The sequence below is a fragment of the Atractosteus spatula genome, chromosome 2 (assembly GCF_055471065.1).
Source record: "Atractosteus spatula isolate fAtrSpa1 chromosome 2, fAtrSpa1.hap1, whole genome shotgun sequence".
Classification (NCBI taxonomy): Eukaryota; Metazoa; Chordata; class Actinopteri; order Semionotiformes; family Lepisosteidae; genus Atractosteus; species Atractosteus spatula.
Window position 1 is genome coordinate 5127704 of NC_142707.1, and position 20948 is coordinate 5148651.

The window sequence follows — 20948 nt, forward strand, 5'->3', positions numbered from 1 at the left end:
TTTTCAAACGCAAAATAATAAGACCCACGATGATTTAACCTTGTAAACATTATGAAGACTGTTTTCCGATAAGAACATCTGTTACACAAGACAAAGGGGAAAAAAATCTCTATTCTTCAAGTTTCCTTTTTATGGAATTGTGGGCAATCAAATGCGAAATTAATTTTTACAATGTACAGTAGCGTTGAATTGCGAGCCTTAACCCAGGTGTGATCCAACACAAATAATCATGTTGTATCTCTTCGATCTGTGGAAGATTAGAACTGTCAAGATAAAACATAACAACACATACAGACTCCTATCGTGATGTCTATAGTATATGATGTAGAATCATAATAAGAGTGCTAGTACTTGCTTTTTCAATTTATGTATAAAGAAAGCTGAGGGAACCATATGGCAGTACGCACCTGACAGAACGAGCAGTAGGCTACCTGTATATAAAAAGGCAAATCCTGCATTTTATAATAACTTGATTACATACAATACAGCTGCATTTTAGTAATTTAAGTTAGTTATTTAAGTAAGTATTCATCACCCACAACGAACCAGAGTTCTTATGGTATTAATACGTGTAATATCGGACACTTTAATACACTACTTTTGTGTCTAACAGAGGGGCTTTGGGGAAACTTGCCCGACCATATTTTCAGGTAAATTAAGTGCGAAAAACTACCAGTTTTCTTTCCGTATTGTTTGTCATAGGTTCTCTGCAATTCTTTGCGTTTCTCGGTTTTGTAAAACGGAAAATAACAGAGTAAAGTTTTTTTTAAAAAAACGTTGAGAATAATAGTCGTATACAACGGTTATTAAATTGCAAATGTACATTAAGGCTGGCAGGTTTAAAATTTAATCACAGTTATTCTGCCGAGCATTTAACGAATGTTGAAAAAGTTTTTAACTCACCGTGTGCGTATGGAATCGGGAATTGCATAAAAAGTGAGACATCAACATTTGTGAAATTATATTTTAAGTAAGCAAACAAGGCAGTAAAATGATTAATCACGTATAAAATCTGGATATATAAATCTATATATAAAAGTACAACAATTCGATTCGGGAGATAAACTCCATTCTTACCAAAAAATTCCAGTCCAGTCCGGCGTTCAGAATTTCACGCTGTGTGAAAGGGACGAGCGCATCTCAGCGTGCCTGTAAACGTTTTGCAGTTTTACTACAGCTGGCTGACAGGAGAAATCTTTCCTAACACACTGATGTCATCGGTCACTGAGGAAACCAGCTCGTTTTTTACAATGTTTCACACATGTTAGTAGTCAAGCAAAAAAAAAAACAGTTCTGTGTAAATCTACACTGCGAAATTATATTCTATAATAATTACATAGAGTTTAAAGCAAAATATTTTTTCTGTTGCTTTATGGGAACATTTTTGAGGCATGTTTTTGACCAAAATAAATGCGGCAAAGCACAGTTTAAGATACGCAACTGTTGAGATTAAAATGTTATTAAGAATCTAAATATTGTACATCATAGTGTAGGAGCGCTACTCACAGAATGGCTATCCACTGTAGTCCCTGCAGTACAGTATGTACTGTATGTGTGTTAGCAGATCACCCGATTACTGCTAGCTTTAAAGATAACTTTTCTAATTTTTATTATTAATCTACTCTATTCCTTTAAAAAAATGAACTGGAGAGACGAAATCAGCACAAAATTGGCAGCTTTTTTGCACTGCTTGCTTCTGTCTTGCTGTTACAGTTCAGACGTAAGGGAAACTAGACCGTTGCACCTGTACACTCATCTGTTATCTGGGAGAGTTGGGAGTTTGAACGACCAGGATGAGCAATGACCTGTCGTGCTCGGAGACATACAGTGCCCGTGGTCTGTCCGTGACGCCCGAGTGCAATTTTGATTTTACTCGATTCATACTGTTTGGACTGACTTGACAAGTAAACGTACGGGGGACCGCATTATCAGAGTCCTTAAACCTTCGTATTCGTGTTCTAAGCGCTAAAAAAAAAAAAAAATTCGTCTTGTGGCGAATCAGCCCAAACCCGGTTCGGCGGACATTGACTGCGACAGAGGGACAGGCAGGAGGCAGGTCTGCAGCTTCACAAAGACAGAGGATTTATTGCCCTTTGGCTACAGAAGTGTGCTGTTCACCAGGGGGAGAAATGGGAACGCAGCTCGCCACAGCTCGTCATGCGGTGCGAAGAGGGGAACAGGGAGGAGTAGGGGAGACTGCGTTTCAGGGTCATGGGGCAACGGCACAGTCCATATGACCGGGGGTCGGGGCAGGAGCGGAACGGTACAGCATACCGTATGAACTGCAGGAATAAACAGGGAGGAAATGTATAATACTCTCTCTAACCTTAAATCGAACAAATCACCAGGGACCGATGGCTGCCCAAGGAAGAGAACCCACAGCTCCTCTACTTCTGTCCACCTGTAATTGGGCAAACGAAGTAGAGAAGTATTATTTCAGTTATACCAAAGGAAGAGAAGGACCGGACTAGACGTGGTTCTATTCACCCAATTTCTGTTCTTAACGTGGACTGTAAGATTAATGCTGCCGTCATGGCCAACAGAGTGGAGCAATTTCTACCTCAGCTGATGAATCTAGATCAAACCGGTTTCACCCAGAACACAAGATAGTATGTTAGGCGTATATTGCACATTATGAAAACACATTGAAGATCGAATAGAAAGAGTCCGTTTTGGTTAATCAAGATGCGGAACAAGCTTTTGATTGAGTCAGCTGGGACTTTCTATATCAAACACTTGAGAGATTTGGATTTGATCATAAATTTATATATGCAATTAATATAAATTATTCAAATCCCTCTGCATAAATTATGATCAACGGTTACCTCCCAGATTTTACTTAAAAAAGGTACAACACAGAGACGTCCTCTGTCTCCTCTCTTGTTTTCTCTAAATATTGTAACTCTAGCAGAAAATCCCAAAGTGAAGGGTAAGAAATCAATGGCTAAGAACATAAGATTGAACTATATGCAGATGATGTCTTATTGAGGTTTTGGATGCCTTGGAGAGATTGGGTTAAATATCTGGTTACAAAGTAAATATAGCGAAGACAAGTGTGAACTTGTCTTTCAATTACAATCCAACAGATGCTGTATATTAACCGAGAAATTTAAGTTAAATTGGCAAATAACTTTAAATACTTTGGAGTATATTTACCAAATGACCTCTCACAATTGTTCAATTTAAAGTACAGTTCCTTAATTCACAGAATAAAGGATTATATTGGAACGTGCCCCCCCTTTTCCATTGGATCTAGATCACAGGCCATTAAGATAAACACGCTATCAAGATTCAAGCTCTTCCAGTAGAGATTTCTACAGAATGTTTTAATGAGTGAAGCAAAATAATCTCAAGGTTTATTTGGAATGGAAAGAAGTCGAAAATTAGATTTAAGATGATACGATGAACTAACGAGTTGGGTGTCAAACCCAAACTTGCCTGGAGACATATTACCAAGCCACCCATCTTAGATCACTTGTTTCTTGGTGTGATCAAAATTCTCATGCAAAATGGAAGGAGACTTTGTACCATTATAATAGTTGATTTTCTCTCAATCTACAGTCAGAAAGGTTTAGCAAATACTGTAATATATGACCTTCATCTTTCTGCATTGTTGCTTTTGCAGTAATGATTAAACTAATGTAGATTTGAAGTACTTATGTTGCAGAGTTTAACTCCCCCATCACTAATGGGACAATGCAATGTAAATAGTTCTAAAAAAGATGACAGGAAAAAAGCCAGAAATTGTATGCATATTTTACATGTAAACTGTTTCTTCAATAAAAAATAAAAATAAAAGTTAAAAAAGCAGTAGGAGGAGAAGATCCAGAAGCTTTTGTTTTCTTCACCAAATCTTAAGTCTGTGAGCCATCTTTACACTGTGTCATGCATTAGCTCCCAATAAAACGTGTTAATGTAATCGAGCTATTACTGTGCACTCAAGCCTACGAATCACGCATTTTACCATTGCATTAAACACAAATATTAAATGGCTCACCAGACCACAAAAGCTGACCTTTAATCTACCACAGCAGTCTTGTATATTTCACGTTGACTCTGCTCTCTGCACTTTACTGGAGAAATTGCATTTATATTAAACAATGAGTCTTAAGAGGTTTTCAGAAAATGGGCATCTGCAGTTCATTACATGTCCCTGCTCATCTAGACGTTCTCCTGCTAAAGTAAGGAGACTGGAGGAAGTCAAAGAATAAAAGAGAGACATTCCAGTAAACAAGTAATGAGATTCTGCCTGAAACTCAACAGTAGTTTCCCACACGTATGAGAAACTCAATATTTTAAGACCTGCAGCAAAAGGGAAAATTGAGGCCCCAAGCAGAAAAATGTAAAGAAGTATTTTTTTTATCTTTCAGGCTTTAAAGGCTGTTTTGCCTTAGGAAATGCAATGGAGCTTTGGCAGTAAAGGTACTTTACTGTGAGCCAAGGGATCAAATCAACAGCAGCAAGAACGGCTCTCACAAAAGTATGTGAGCAGAATTCATTGTGCATCCACGGGAAAACATCACAGATTCTCCACTGATGTGTTCACGACTGATACTGTGCACTGTGGGAGCACAATCAGGTGAATCTCTGTGACATCACCGGCTCACATTCCCTGTCACAGGAGACATGTCAAATGCAGTGTGGAACATGGGAATCACTGGCTCAACTCCCTCAACAGAACAAAACCAGTAATTGAAATTCATTAAACAAAGAGTGTGAAGAGTCCTCTAGGATAGGATATGCTTTATTCAAGACTCCTAACTGATAGATGTACGTCTGGGCTGAGAGTTCAGCACTAATGACTTTGTGACATAGTTTGACAATACTCCTCAGGTTTGTTTTTACTCCTCAGAATCAGATTCCCAAACCAGCAGATCAGTGCAGGAGTTAGAGCAGATTCAATAAGACAGATAATACAACAAATTATCAACCTTAAAATGTTTAAGCTTCATTTGCCTCAAAATTTAACTTGCAGCCTAAAACAGTCCCTAAATACTTATATGTATCTAACATTTCTGCTGATCCTCCCCTGATCCAGGTTTGAGTGGGGGGTATGAGGGCTCTTTCTGAGATCAATTGCCATATTGTTGATCTTGGAGACATTCAACATCAGGCAGTTTTGTTTTCACCAAGTGGCAGACTCTACAGCTGACTCATATCCCCACTCATTTGATTGCAACAAAATAACGTCTTAGTTTGTTTGTTTTGGAATCTCCCCTGCTGGGTTTCAAATGAGTGGGGTGTAGGGCAGCACAGGGGCATGGTGGATAATATTGCAGTCTCACAGATTCTGTGTTCTGTGTTCGATTTCAGACTGAGCCTGTTCCGTGGGGAGTTTGCTTGTGCTTCTGGGATACGTTTTGAGTTGTTATGGCCCTCAAAGGATGAATGGATAAATACAAGAGAACAAACTGAAGTGCTATTTATAACCTAGAAAAGAAAATATGGAACTCTGGAGGGTAGGAAGTGCATCTACTATTAGCCAATACACCTGTTTACAAGACTCAGAATCTCGTTTTAAAAGCTCAACACAAGACTTTATAAACAATACTGTGATAGTAGGGTCTGCAGGCCTAAATTAATGGAATACCTAAATAAAATAGAAAATGGATGGACAGCACTGCTTTTAGGTTTTCTTTACATTAACAGGTCGCATTAACCACAGTGAGAGAGTCACGCAGATTCTTAGATTTTACTCTGGGGTCCTTTGTGATTTGCTGGATGATTTTTACTTTATTCTTTTTCTTTTTTTTAAGTTCACTAGGGACAACAACATCCAAGGTTTGGATGCTTTGTGAATACTTGGTGAGATAAGTTTTGCTGAACCCGGTTACGATTTTGATTTTTAAGAACTTTATTTTCTTGTCACAAATAAATACCGAAAATCATGAAATAGAAAACATTACAATATTATAGATCCCTAAAACAGTACATATGAACACATATCCTTGAGGTTAAGAAAAAGCAACTGTTACATAACAATAATTACTTTTTCTGGTGCATTAGGTCATTTTGAATCCCTTCCAAAAAAAGAGAAATGCCACTTTTTTCCTTTACATGATAATCAATATAATAGGTTTTTCCATTTGACAGTGTGGAATGAACTTCTCAGTCCTCCACAGTATTTTTGCACATTGATGCAGTTCCTTGTATAAAGTATACGCACAGGAAGTCATTAAAGAGCAAACCCTGCTAAAGACTGCAGCATGTTACAGTTACTTGAGGTACGGAGATTCAGTCCTATACCCTCTGTTTTCCACAGAGTTTCTGCTTCCTCCTTCCCTTCTCTACAGATCTCTGATGTGTAGAGAACATGTTTGACAGGATTTGGGCCGTGGGGAACAGTGGAAAGACGCTGTATATAATGAAGGCAGGAGTCAGGAAAAAGTGAGGTGAAGGGGCCTGTAACCAGTCTTCAAACTGGGCCCAGAAATCCTTAGGGAGGTGGGAGGACCACAGGAGATGGGCTTTGCTTAACCCGCTCAATTGAAGGGCAGCCTCCTGGCCACAGACTGAGGGGACCCAGGGGCAGCTGCAAGGTGGAGATGGGTGCAGTAGGGACGCCTAAGAAGAATGCAAAGGGAACTGTTTGAGTTTGGTTTATATAGCTAGTTTGGTGGTGATGGTGATTAGATACAGATGTGTGAGATTGACTAGTTGTTGTCTTCCCTCCTGAATTTCAGTTAATTACTGTTGGCTTTCAAAACGTCCTGCTTTAACACATTAACTGCAGTACTGAAAGGTGACAACAATAATTGAGGGTTGCCTGTACCACCTGTACTATGGCGGATGGACAGGAATTACGTTGAATGAGCACAATGTGTTCTGTTTCAGTATTAAAAAGTAGATTGTTGGTAAAGCTGTGTGCCCTACAGATGAGTCAGAGAACGTGCTGCATGATGTGGAAGAACAAAACAACACAAGCACTACTTGTGCCTAATGCACAAGGCAGGAAATGGCTATAATGCAGGAGAAAAGTGAAACAATTCAAGGATAAGAATAGGAAAAAGACTCATGCATTTCTGTTAATGTGAATATTGTCAAAAGCTAGGGCTTTGTACTTCATATGTCAGGGTATAAACATTAAAGCTACCCTGGAAGGGCTTTTAGAAGTTAATATTTATTTATGACAAAATGGGTTCTAAATAAAACTTACAGCCCATTATCTCACTTGATGGTTCTCGGTGGTCTACTTTTCAAATACAAACATAGCCTAAGACGGGTGTCAGAAGATATTAAAAGCTGAGAATGAAATGCGCACTGCAGGGCTTTTCAAATAGTTCCCATTTTACAAGCAAAATAATAGAAAAGAACACAGGTGAAAGAGAAACACAGCAATAAACACAGCCCCTTGCAAAAATATATAGTCTTCCCATGGTGTCATGTTTTGTAAAATACAAAATATTGCCTACATTTTTTAAAATTAACATCTCATTCAAAATGTTCAAAATGAAGACTTCTAAAGGTTAGATATGTAACAGTAAATGTCAGCGAAAGTGAAAGTGGAAAAAAACTGAAATATGCACCAGTGAACTCCATATTTTGTCATAGCACCTTTGACAGCAATTACAGCCACAAGCTTTTTGAGTAACGTTCTACCAACCTTGCACAGTGGCTTGGAGAAATCTTTGTACATTCTTCTTGGCAGGCTGATTTTCACACATTCTCAATAGGATTCAAGTCAGGACTTTGACTGTGCCACTGAAGGACATTCACTTTCTTAGTCTTAAGCCACCCCAGTGTAGCGCTGTCCTTTGGATCACTGACCTGCTGAAAGGTGGATTTTAGGTCTGAAGCAGGTTTTCCTCTAAGATGTGCCAGTACATTTCTCCATCTATGCTTCCATTAATCTGGACAAGCTTGCCAGTCTCTGCTGAAGAGAAGCAGAACTATAACATAATGCTGCCCACCATGTTGGCTTTGCATCAGATGTAACACTTTGCAATTAGATCACAAAGTTCCAGTTTTGTAATGTTAATCCACAAAACCTTTTTCCACATGTTTGCAGCATTATTTAGGTATATTGCTGAAAAGCCCATGTGAGAGTCCAGAGATTCCTCCTTGCCCAGCTGCTCAGACTGTAGGCACAGCATGATCTAGGTAGTGTTGGGTGCCTTCACCGTGCTCGAAGTGAGATTAAGGATGTACGTGTTTTAATACAACTTTATATCTGAGTTGTTCTGCAAACTCCTCAACCTTCAGTTGTTGAGCCTGTGCCTGAAATTCACTACATGACTGAGGGACGTTTCAGAGAATGGAGTATTTATTCTAAAATCATGTGAACCACTATTATTGTGCCCAGACAGAGGCCACAAAACTAACTGTGATTCTTTTTGTAAAGAATTGTAACTTTTCTTTCATATAAAACATCTGTTGACTTCAAAGTGACTACGAGATTTAAAGCAATAAAATGTCAGAGTTTCATTCGAATGAATAATGAACTGATCTCTTTCATTCTTTTCCATCCTGAACCATTTAGAATTTTACAACAGATCTCCTCTCAGTCTCCTGTGTTCTGAAGAGATCAAGCTCCTTTTTTCTGTCCACATGGTGACAATCGTGAGATGAAGGATTATTCCTGTACATTTGTTCTGAGACTATAATATCCAACTTGTGGTATGGTGATCCCAGATTAACACAATATACTAAGCGAGGTCTTACAAGCACATTCTTTGATATTTTTAGAGCTTCTTCACCTTGTTGTGCCAACCACATTGATGAACCTCTATTTATTTTATTACCCTATAGAGATTAATTAATTTTGTACCTTTAACTTTATAAACTTGATTCGCTATTTCTAACTTTATTAAGTCATTTATTTATCAGTTGCAAGTTCACTGTCTGTAAACTACCTCATTCCTTCAGTTTGCTTTTCTGAAATCATAACCTGTACATTTTGACTCACATTTTAGAGATTGAAAGCATACATCAAAAGATACCTTACTGTGATCACAACTTCCCAGAAGCTCTATCATGCCCATTCTTTATTATTATTACTTCTGTCCTAGTTGTTTGAAAAGATTAGGTCAATAAAATCCTTTTCTTGCTGCTGCTTTTACAAAGTGTCTCCCATTCATATAACGTCACCTCTGCTACATATTTTACTAATCTCATCAAGTAACAACTCATTCTAAACTACAGTAGGTGGTGTGTAGTATACATCTATTGATAAGGACTAGAAATGTTTTCCAACTAAACTGTCTGTATCCTTTAGCTTCAACACTCATAAGCAGATCATGATTCATATATATTCCCTCAACAACACATCCATCTGTCCTGCCGTTCTTTCTGAACTACTGTGTATGTGTTAACTTTATATTCATCCCCATCACCCAGTGTTGTTTCAATTACTTTTATGTTAGAATTCCCTGTTCACCCATCAGTTCTTGTATGTCATTTCTTGTGCTTCTAGTATGGAGGTATAAGCATTTAAAAGATCCCACAGGTCTTGGTCTCAAGGTGCTCACAGATGAACTCTTCCCCCCAGAAATTAAATCCTTCAGCAAACCACACAGTCATAGTGCTGTTGTTTCTAACTACACATGTTAAGAAGATGGTAACTTTTGAGCTTCTTCTGAAGCTTTTATTTTCTGGAAAGTTAATTTTTCCTTTTAGTTAAAACAGAAAAAACAAATATTTTGTCTAGTTAGGGTTCTTTAATTCATCTTCGGCCAAGAGGATTGTCTGTAGGACTCCTGTCCACAAAGAAAGCTCACCTTTACCTGACTCGGTAATGATTCTAGTCATTAAAACAGTTTTTAAGCCTTAAGTGTCTTGCTTCCTTCAGCAAGAATCCAATGAGAAAATCACACTGTAGACATCACCTTTCCTTATAGCATTTGTCGTTGCTGCTGCTCTCAATGCTATCTGAATTGTCACTTCAACAGCAGGAGGGTGGAGATGGTTTTCAAAGCAAGATCTTTCAGAGACAACTAAGAACACAAACACTGTTAGTTTTGACACCACGGAGCATCTCCGGTTACTTGCATGGCATCCAGGAAAATGTATTGAAACACTTCTTTCAATCTTCATGGCCTATATCACTGGTGGAAATGGTGTTTCATTCTGTTAGATTCTCTGAATTATCACTATATTCCCTGCAAACCGCTAGGTATAAGATCCTTTTTAAACTACAGATGGGGTGGAGTTTACATTATGCACTCATGTATATGGACTTTTCAGGAGTACCAAGGCTTCTTCAATCCCTTAAGACTTGGAATTAGAACAGTTTTTCAGGAATTTGATACAGCTCCCTCTAAAACCCAATCGAGGACATTCAGGCACCCACTTACACCATCAAAACACACAGGTACCTGGCCAAAGGTGGGCTCCTGCTGCCAGAAAGTCAAGGGTCTCCCACAGACAATTCTATATTCTATCTTGAGGTCGCTCAGTTGATTTAGGGCCTCTGCTGGCAACCAGCTACAGCCTGGGAGAAACATACAGAGGTAGTGATGGACTCGGAGATCCATGATCACACAGCACCTGTAATTCTGAAAGTTGTGACCTAGATTTTAATTTTATCCACTATGAACCATACTGCTCATTTTCTTCTAACTGGAAATGAAGTTGCTGTAACTTTTAAAAATGTTATCACATCTTTGATTTATGGTTTGCTAACCTAGTGCATATTTTCTTGACATGATACGTTTTTTTCCTATCACTTAATTTGCACACTAGACTTCCACCATATTACACTTTGCAAGCCACTTTTATGATTAACTATTGTGAAAAGGTGCTCTTCAAAAAAGACTGATTAATTACCAAACCCCAGACTACCATACGAAGCCTATAAAAACCTTTTCTTTCAGTTTCAAGTGAAACCATTTTCATCAGACAAATACATTTCTTTAATGTGTCTGCTATTTCATAATCAATGATTACAATAAAGATGCTTAGCCTGAATTGAACACCCAGATCAGAACATTGTTTAACAAAAGAGGGTTTATACAAATAATTTGGCAGAGTGATCTAGTTTTATCTGCAGAATTCTGCAGATGAAGAATCAATGACTTATTTTGTGTAGCTTGACATGATTGTATTGTGGCAATCAAGTCTATTGGGCACAGCAGATAGTACATTTCAAATCTCATAAAGGTCACCTCTTCTACTTCAATAGCAAAAGGACCTCTTCAGGTTCTTGAGTGATGAGAAGTAATTGGATATGATGATTCTGTTTCTGACTCCAGTCAGAAATATTTATTTTTTTCCAATACAAATCCGTGATACCAGGTGAACATGGTCCAGTTTGGCCGCTACTGTCAGAAAGTGTGAGTATGTGCTGGAAGGTGGGGGTACATAATTTAATATTGATCTTAGACACTGGAACTAGAAATAATCATCCTGGAGGAATCAGAAAGAAGATATTTTTCATAGACTATGTCATGCCCCACAGTTTCTTGAGATGCATTCTTACCGTTAAATATGGTCAGTTCTCTTTTAGGCACAAATACCTGTTTGAACTACTAGACAACATTCTATGGGTGTTGTCCTCATCTGTCAGCCACTGGTGTGCTTGTTTTAGTGATGAATTGCTGCAAGTTGATGAGTATTCATGAAGGAAAAAAAAGCTCTCAAAACATTTTCACATTACAAAAAAAAGGACAAATATTGCTTGAATGAAAAACCTGAATGTATCAAAGTATCATTCATATACTGCTGAAAGTGAAGGCAGTGCTGTCTTTTCAACACCTTTTACTTTCAAGCAGGCTGGTATGCAGAATTGTTCACTTTAACACATTAACAAAGGTCTGAATGAAATCGCCGGGTGTTAAAATTCACTCTGTAAGATGGGCATTTTTGAGTATGTGTTGAAAATACTCAAAAATTCTGTCAACAATCGGGGCAAGAATAAATTCCTCAATTCCAATCCTTATTCCATTTAAGCTTAATCTATGCACATCTATCTATATGTAAATACTGTTTTTTCTTTGAAGTGTCAGGCCTCTACTCGGGACGTATCTTCATTATACATGCTTGTTCAAATAAAAGAGATTACAAAGACTCTGAGAGGTGTGTACAAGCTCGTATGCAAGTACAGAAAAGACTTAGCTAATTACTGGATACACACTTAATATTAGTCGGGTAAAATCTTTAAATGGTTAAACTATTGCACGTCCATTCAATTTATGTGGTTAAACGTTTGTCCACTAGCTAGATTTTTTTCTGTGTTTGTCCATTACGTCATTATTGTTATTTCATTTAGTTTTTTTGGATAATAAGATGCCGAAACCGACTTTATTCTTCAGTAGTAATATACTGATTTTACAGTGAAAAGGTAATTGACTCCCCTGGTTATCTTGTGATCAGAATGTCTTGTTGGAGCTTTAAATAAGGTGCTCTTCCTTAGTTCAATGTGAACATTAACAAAATATCTTCCTTTGAATCAGTCTATAGATTAGGGATATAATTATAATAATTTCCTTCTTTGCAATCATGAAGTCCTTTTTTTTTACAATACAATGGACACAAAAAGGATAACTAGCCTGTGAAGAGAGGAAAAAAACAGAACACAGCATAAGAACAAGTTCTGGAGAAAAAAGTTATTTTCAGATACAAAAAAAAAACATTGGTAAAGGGGGAAAATGTATTCTTTTGTTAACTCAACAGCTTAATGCCATCCTACCAACAATGTAAAAAAAAAAGAACTGGCACATTTTTATAATGAGAGGCGGTATAATAATGATACTTTTGTTAAAATCGCTACATGCTGCTTTTCTGTGAATGAGTTATTGGTAGTTTCTTTGAGTGCCTGGTTATCTTCTCCAGCTGTTTTATTCACGAGTGCTTTAAGTACATGGCAAAACAATATGCACAAAGTGCATTACAATGCAGATAAAAAAGGCAGCTAAGCAAGTCTCAAGATACACAGCGGCTGACAATCTAGTCTGCCGCAGACTACCACTGCAGCACCTTCACTGCAGCGTGAAGTTAACTTCATATCCCCCTCACTTCACAAAAAAAGAAGAACGGGAACTGAAGAAAACGAATATGGTTTTAATCAAATTTGTCATGTTAAAGGTTTTTTTTTAGTTTTTTGGCAAGACTGCCTTCTATATTGAGATGTTTTGTAAGAAGACCAGTTGTTTATGAAGACAAGTTTTGATGCAGTACATTGTAGACGTTGCTATTAACCCCCACATACCATAAGCTTTTTGTTACATTTCTTGTTCAATTTTCAATCCAACTGAAGCTTATATCATGTAACTGGACGATTAACTGTGATTACCTTAAGCTTACTTTTAGTAGAGATTGCTGACACGTGTAAAGAGCTTGATGGTTTGGCCCAAGAAACATTTTATCCTTTCGTAATAACACTGGAAAACGCCAGATTCAACATTAAATCTGCTGTTCATTTGTGATTAGCCTGTGAACACAGATTGAAGAAAGGGGCTGAGACACTCTCATTAATGCTGGCTTGAGGGTCCTGTTGAGCTGGCTGGGGCGCTGCTTTGAAGTGAGGGAGTGTTCGAGGTGCCTACAGATCTCCCAGATAGCGTGATGATGGTGGTCCCAGGTGCAGGGGCGATGGTCTCACAGGTGTGAAGGATGGTGCTCGCTTCATCCAGGACAGAGGGTACCCTGCCCAGCGTCTCTGGTTTGATGGACGGAGATCCCCCCAGTGTAGGGGTGAGGAGTACAGTCTTTGGGCCTCCCTGAAGGACCGGTCCAACTTTTGACAAGACCATGGTGCAAGAAGGGCTGGGTATATTGGTGAGGGCAGGTGTGGTGAAGGTCACTGCTCCGCCTGGCGGGGAGGGCACCCCCAAAGTTCTCAGGGTGCTTGGCCCCTCCAAGGATGGCTGCTGCTGTGGGATGATGGACTTGGTGAGGGCTGACATCTTGGCATCTGACATGACATACAGGGTTTTGGTGGGACTGGTGGTGGTCACTGCAGTAAGAAAGAATATTGTCAAAGACAAGGGATTAAGGGTATCAATGCTAGCTACAAGGCTGAGTCTGCAGAGCATCAGGGATTGGTGGTAGCCATTGTGTAATCTTATCTTTTCTCTTTTCTTCAGTAGAAGGGGCAGTTAAGCACTTCAACAAAAATAATTTGAATAAAATAAGGCCATCAAAAAGCTACTGTGATGCTCCACTGATTCAAACCAGCATTCAACCAGTGATTCAAACATGTTCAATTGAGAAAAGTTTAAACTGGTGCTCCTGTAGGATAGAAAAATGACAAAAAAAAAGATTTTTGGATTGATTAGTTAAATTTTCCTCAAGAGCAGGATATGTACCCACTCTTCAGAATGTATTGAAGAATGAATAAAATGAATAAAAGAGTATTCTCTGTCCTACACTGGATTCATTCACAATAACTAGTAAACCTTTGGGATTTATTGTTTGTTTTTGTTATGAGTGATGCTGATGTGATTGTATAGTTTCCATGCACTTTAGGTGATAAACCTCTGGCTTCAAACTTAATGATAAGCATTTCAATCCAGAAATCCAGATTTCAAAAACAGAAAATTATGTGATGACCAATTAATTCCTCCTTATGACACGACATTGCCAGACAATGTGTGCCCCCTAGTGTCATTTTCAACAATAAATCAAAGCATGCTGCTGGACAAGTAGCACAGTCAATCTGCAAGAGCCATTATGCATTTCGCCAAAATGTGGTAAGACTAGGATTGTTTCAAAATATCCAGACATGAGAAAAGACACTATTTAACTAAAAAGCAACTGTCTAAATGGTATAAAGTTATAATTTGATTTAAACAATTCAGTCATCTCTTCCTGTCAAATTACATCGTGCAAAATAAATTCTTTGCATAACCTTGAGTCCCCTTGAGCTACTTGTGCAAGTTGCACTCAGGCAGTTACTGAACCTTCACAGTTTTCAGTTTGAGCAGTACAACCTAAAATACTAATACTACCCTAATGTGTAGTTATGAGTAGGAATAAGATTGTGACCCATATCACAGAAAACATGAACTTGCACATTTTGCTGTGAAATAGAGAAGCAAGCAGCAAGTAAAATGTGATATTTTGCGAAGCTACAAGCACATGAACTGTGGTATTCTGAGCACATTAATCCCACCTAAAGAAAAAGCATGAGAGAAAGGCAAAGCAATCTTCTCCAAACCCACAACCTCAAAGTCTCATCTCTTGACTGTGACAGCACAAAATGATCTCCAGTAAAGCAACACATCTGTCTCTGCTACCTACTCAAGGAAACTCGTACTTAAAACTTATCCTTTCTAGTTTAGCTTAAGGCCATTAATTAAACTGGAACTTAAATAGGATAATTTATTATAATATTTATGAAAATATTATTTGAGCTTACGCAGGGAGCAATCACAAAAACACATATTTGCCTTGCACATCCTCTTTCTAATAAGAAATAAGGAGGTGGAATGAGAAATGTGACTATTAATAAGCAAGTTAAAGTCCAATAACATGTTCAGCCTCTAAAGACCAATTCAAAGGTAGGATAAAAGGTTCAGCAGAATTTTCAATCACTGAGAGGTGCTGAATAACTATGCTAAAAACTCAAAAAAATATATGCACATCAATCTGTTCTAAAGAACCAGAAATAGGCTGTAAGCATGTATAGCTCTCTTTCAGAGCCTGCCAGTAAGACTTTTCAGTACAGCTCAAAAGATTCTTCCATACTGATCAGTGATTTGGTTATATTCTGTATTTAATAAAATGGAAATACAAATTACTATTTCATTTGAGGTCACTGAAGCCTTTATGTAGAACCTGAAAACTGTATCCCTATAATTTAAGATAGGATGCTAAAATTTAAAAACTAGGGAGCCATCTGACACTTAAAATATATTATTTCAAACTAACAATTTAAAAAAAAAAACATACTATTTCTTTGACAGATTAAAGTTTATACTGAAACAAATTATAGTGAATCATCTTACATTTATTTGCAGTCATCAAGACAGGCTACTATAATCTATCCAACAGTTTTCAAATTGGAGTAGTCCTAAATAGATCATTGAGAATTCTCCAGGTACACAACATATACTTACAGGGAAAAGGTCTGGCTCAATTTATTGAATTCCGGTAGTGCCAAGCAACAAAAGGCACAACATGAGCTGTCCGGTGCAGCAGTGAATGATGTATGAAGTATGAAAAGCTTTTTGTTGTAAAAAACTGATGTCAGACAACATTCAAGACATAATAAAACGGTCAGATGCACTGCAGCAACAACCACCCCAGCCCCATTCTTATTATCTGCATTTGTGCCGTGGTTTATTAAGAATGCTGGTTTGGGCATGTTCATTCAGGCAGAACAGCATGAAACCGGTGCAGACAGGAGCAAAACAATCAATATAAACTACAACTTCAGTGTGAAACCCACCAGAGAGGAGTGAGACTGAAAGCATTAATTTTCACTCCTGGGTGGGGGACTGATGAATGCCATTAAACACAGCTGGACTAGACTGGGCAAACCTCCAGGAAGTGAATCAAATTTATGCTGAACTAGTTCTGGGGTGTGGTGATCTGACTCCCCTGTAGAGCACAGTACAGTGAGAGACTTTGGAATTCTGCTTTGGAATAAAATTCAGACCAGGCATGTTGGGCACAGTAAATGCTCAGTTATCATGAGGACTCATCTGAATAGTCAAAGATCTGAAAGCAAGAAATGATATACAGAAGGACAGGAAATCAACTGCAGGTGTTGATTTCCGTTACTCAGAACATTAAATTTATTTGTCTCTAAAATTTCTGTTTTTGCCTTACTAGACAGCCACATTCTTTCATCTCCGTTTTTCTGGAGTAACCAGTAATTTATAATGACTACCAAAATGCTTTAGAACCACACTTTAAAAGTTATCCAAATGGATTCTCAAATATCCATTAAAACTTCGGAATAAGCAGTGTCAGAGTGGACTCACAACATTGTGCAACTCGCAGAAAGCTATTCATTTCTTCACACCAATTTGTAATGCTTGTGTGATGTGAGGTTCTTCTGAAGGACTTTTTTTATTTCCTTTTATTTACGGGTTTTACGGGTGACATGGCATCTTGTAATCTTTTAAGTAATGCATGGGCTGCATCTCAAATTACATATGCTTAACTGCAGGACTGGAGCACTTCCAGCAAACACTGGAAAAGGATGCGAAGGAAGTGTGGAATCATTATCCGAAATTCCAAGGGTTAGGAAAGGAAAATAAACCAGAACCGATGGCCACATTTTGCCTCACTGCTGTAGTGTGTGCACAGTGGTCACTACAGCACGTGATCAGTGCACATGGAAATCACTTGGGTCTTGGTCCATTCTTCAGTTGCACACATCCAAAGACAACCATCCGGAAAAGATGTGTCTGTGCTGGATCATAGCTCTGAGGCCACATTTGAACGGGGTATTCTAGTTCCAAAAATGTGGAAACCAGCTGTGGTCAGTAAAAAAAGCGAAACCTCACCAGTTCGCAGGTAAAATTCGTGTGAGCACCTTTCACACTGTTTGCAGACATCCCAGCATAATCAATGTGGCTTCAGTGCGTGCTACTTTACTTCTGAAAGGGGTCTGGTACAAGATATGTGCCACCAAAAAAACCCAAACAAAATTCTGGTTTAGATACAAAACAATGCCGTCTGCAAAACCTAAAAGACCCCGAAAGATCACTGCGAATCTAATCTTTTCTGAGGGAAGTCTGGCTCTTGCTTCTTAAGTTGGAGTGCAGAGTATCCAAGGCTCAGAGCAGACTGGGATGCCTCACCTACGGGTGGTGACGGGGCAGCTGGCAGAACCAGGCCTCTCTCGGCAGGGGGGCCCTCTTTTGGGGGTTCCCGCTGTGCGAGCGTCCTGGCGGCGGCCTGGGCACTCGCAGTCCCCGGCACGGGTTCGAGGCTCTGCAGAACGGAAACAGGACCGTTAGCTGGCCAGGGAGGGGCACAGACGGGAGTGGGCTGAATGAACGAAAGGGACAGGAAGAACAGACCGCTGCTGGGGCTCTGCGAGACGGAAAACAAACCGAAGCCGTTCTCATTTTCCTGTTAGCTCGTGCCTTAGCTTTTGTATAGGTGCTGTACTTTTGATGCTGTTGCCAATTAACTTTCTATTTTACAGACTACGCAGCCTTTACAGGTAGAAAAAAAAAAACATAAAATATGGGCTTTTCAAAGTATTCAGAGGCTTTTCTTGTGACACACCAGTACAAGAGCATGGAGAAACCAGGCATAAACGACAGACTCCTAAAATAAATTTAGATATGCATGTCAGAAGCAACATATGAAGAGCCAATTTCTTAGTTTTTGAAAAGGCCAAGGACTAAATGCTCTCTGGAATGGTAAGGATACACCATGCCTATTAGCTCAATTTGATGCTTGGGTAGCAAAGAATAATGTATACTTTGTTAACAGAATACTCTTTGAGATTGCATAGGGGAAACATTATATCCCTTTACAGCAGATGTCCACATAAAAAAAGATTCTGGATTTGTAACGGTAACAGCTAAGGGCCCTTGAAAAAAATAATAGCATCCTTATAAAGGACAATACTACTAGCCATGTCACAACACGACTCCAAATACCAGCAATTCCAACTAAAGTACTTAAGTATCATACTGTTCTTAATATCCTACCAAACACTGTCCTTATTCTCTAGGCAGACTATCAATCAAAATACATAGACTGGAGCAAGCCAAAAATGTCAGTGTGCTTAAAGTAGCTAATTAAGCTTCAGTCAGAAAGGGAGTGGTGCTGATTATATCAAAGCTCTAGAATCAATACAATGTGTCACAGCTTGATTTTCTAGATGAGTAGGACGGCAGTTCCCCATGCTGCTTGCTGTTGCTCCCCAGCCAGTTGTGCACAGAGCACAGCCGAGAGCAGAGCAAGATTATGTGGCCAGGGCTCTCTTGGCTGTCAGGGACCCAGTGGCCCTCTGGTAGGTGGCTATGGTGCCTGTGACGTGTTAAGAGACAAGTGGCGTGGCGGAATCTGCCTACACTCATTTTCCCTTGCATGGAGTTGAGGGGTTTGTAGTCAAGAGCTAAGCTGTGAAGCAGACACAACTGGCGATACCAAAAATGAGCAAGTAGAGCACAAAATAACTGGCAACTCTAAATTTAAAGAAACAGAGCTAAGCTAGCCCCAACTGCTCCAGAGACGTCATATAAACGGCTGACCCCACGCTCTGACCCCAAGCTTCTCTCCCTGTCTGTGTGTCTCGTGGAGAGCTAGTTGGGGTATGCGAAAAGACAAATTCGTAATACAAAAAACTGTATATGGCCAATAAAGTGAACTATACTTACAGCATCTTACAGAACCATGGTAATTTTGAGCAGCGCTGAGAGAATGTTTTAGAGAAATGAACAGTGTATAAATATGCCAAACCCAGAAAGAACAATGGGGTATAGAAGCTACTTGTAATATACTCATTTTGTACTTTTAAAAAGAAAATTAAAGTAAAAATTCCTCTCAGAGAAATTGCAATAAACAATAATTGTTGAGGGCCTCTGGCATGATTCTATAGATACAACCAAGACGTACTGTTATGCATTTAGGCCAACATTTCCGATAGCAGATGGTAACTGGAATGTAAAGGGTCCAGGTACTACCTCCAGTGACTGAATCATGACTCGGCACAGTCATGTGGAAATACTGCACAGAGCTGCCAGAACAAGTATAACCACCACACTGCAGCAGGGAAAGATAATGGCCAGAACCAAACTTTAATTTCATCTGTTTTTCCACGTGACCTTAAAAATACCAACAGGGGCTCACAAGAAGATTATGCACAAAAAGTCTCAGTTTCAGTCACAGAAAGAGTCCTGTGATCCGGATACCACAGATTTGCATTTGGTCGACGTCACCTAATGTACATTGCTAGGAGAGTCAAGTCAGTGCTGAACGGACAGTTCTCACAATCAAAGAAGGGGGCAAAGGCGTGCAATTAAAACACAATCATAACTACATCTTGGCATACACTGTAAGTGTAACTTTAGTTTTATTTACACTTAATGCATAATAGTACCAGTGCTGGCATTCTGTACCACTGTGCAATGCATAATTAATGTTCCCCACAGAAATCTACCTCATGATGTACTTATTAAACGAGGTTTGCTTATGTTTATGAAACAGACAGTAAAATGTCATGGCAATCAAGAAAACAAATTTTGTGAAGTGATCGGTTGTGTCCAGATGGAGTTACTGAGGAACAAAGAGATAATTGTTTTTTCACATGCTGTAAGCATTCAAGATATTTAACTACTACCAACAACTAGAAGTTCAATATTAACTACTGCAGAGGACCAAGTGAAGAATGCCAAACTGCACGGTAAAGGTACAATTGTAAAATTTCATTCCTGCCATCACAAAATGCTAAAATCTGCCTGGGCTACTTTTGAAAGTCTGTGAAGGGAAAAGCTTCCCCAGTTTGTACATACCAAGAAAGCATTGTCACTACAGTGAATGAAAGCGTTAGATCCTATAGAAAAATACTTACTGACTGTGATTTGTCAATAACCAGTATTTCTGATGTTTTCTACATATGAAGTAAAACTAAAAAACACTATTTCAATTATTCTTAATTTGTTTTGTAGCATTAAATTTAAGACTGAAATGAAGCAATTTTGAAATTTTGAGACATTATTGCTATTTTTGTTGAATGCATTTTTGAAACAAATATAATCTGTGAATTTCAAAGAGGAAAAGTCATGCTGAACAGGCATATTAATGCAGCATCTGAATATCAAATTATTCCCGCATTAACTAGAGGCTTTTCTATTTTTAAGCACCTTTCTTAAGTGTAGAATACGGTCAATTGCTTGTTAATAATATACTGTACACTATGTTTGCATTTTCACACGGCATTCTACAGCGGATTGTAATTTAATAATCTAACTAGCAAATAGGTTGTTGTAAACATGGTTTTGTATTTGGTGGTGTAAAAAGGAGAAAACATATGGGCTGGGTTGTTAATACGTGGCATATGTTTACTTTTGTCAGGCCCTTGTGTAATGATTTTTTTAAAT

General features: G+C 38.6%; 1 protein-coding gene across 6 annotated transcripts in view; it reads right to left on the bottom strand.

Annotated features, from left to right (window-relative positions):
• Positions 1-12530: 12530 nt before the first annotated feature.
• LOC148839046 (KAT8 regulatory NSL complex subunit 3-like) overlaps positions 12531-20948 on the bottom strand; it is a 34474-nt gene continuing 26056 nt past the window's right edge. For 4 of the 6 annotated variants that reach the window (XM_088933821.1, XM_088933812.1, XM_088933803.1 and 1 more), the window contains 2 exons: positions 17691-17823; positions 12531-13891 (listed from right to left, as the gene is read on the bottom strand). In XM_088933821.1, the coding sequence (XP_088789947.1) occupies positions 13407-13891; positions 17691-17823 (618 nt within the window). In that variant the 3' untranslated portion in view covers positions 12531-13406. The remainder of the gene's footprint in view (positions 13892-17690; positions 17824-20948) is intronic. The other 2 variants (XM_088933841.1, XM_088933831.1) reach the window with 1 other exon arrangement.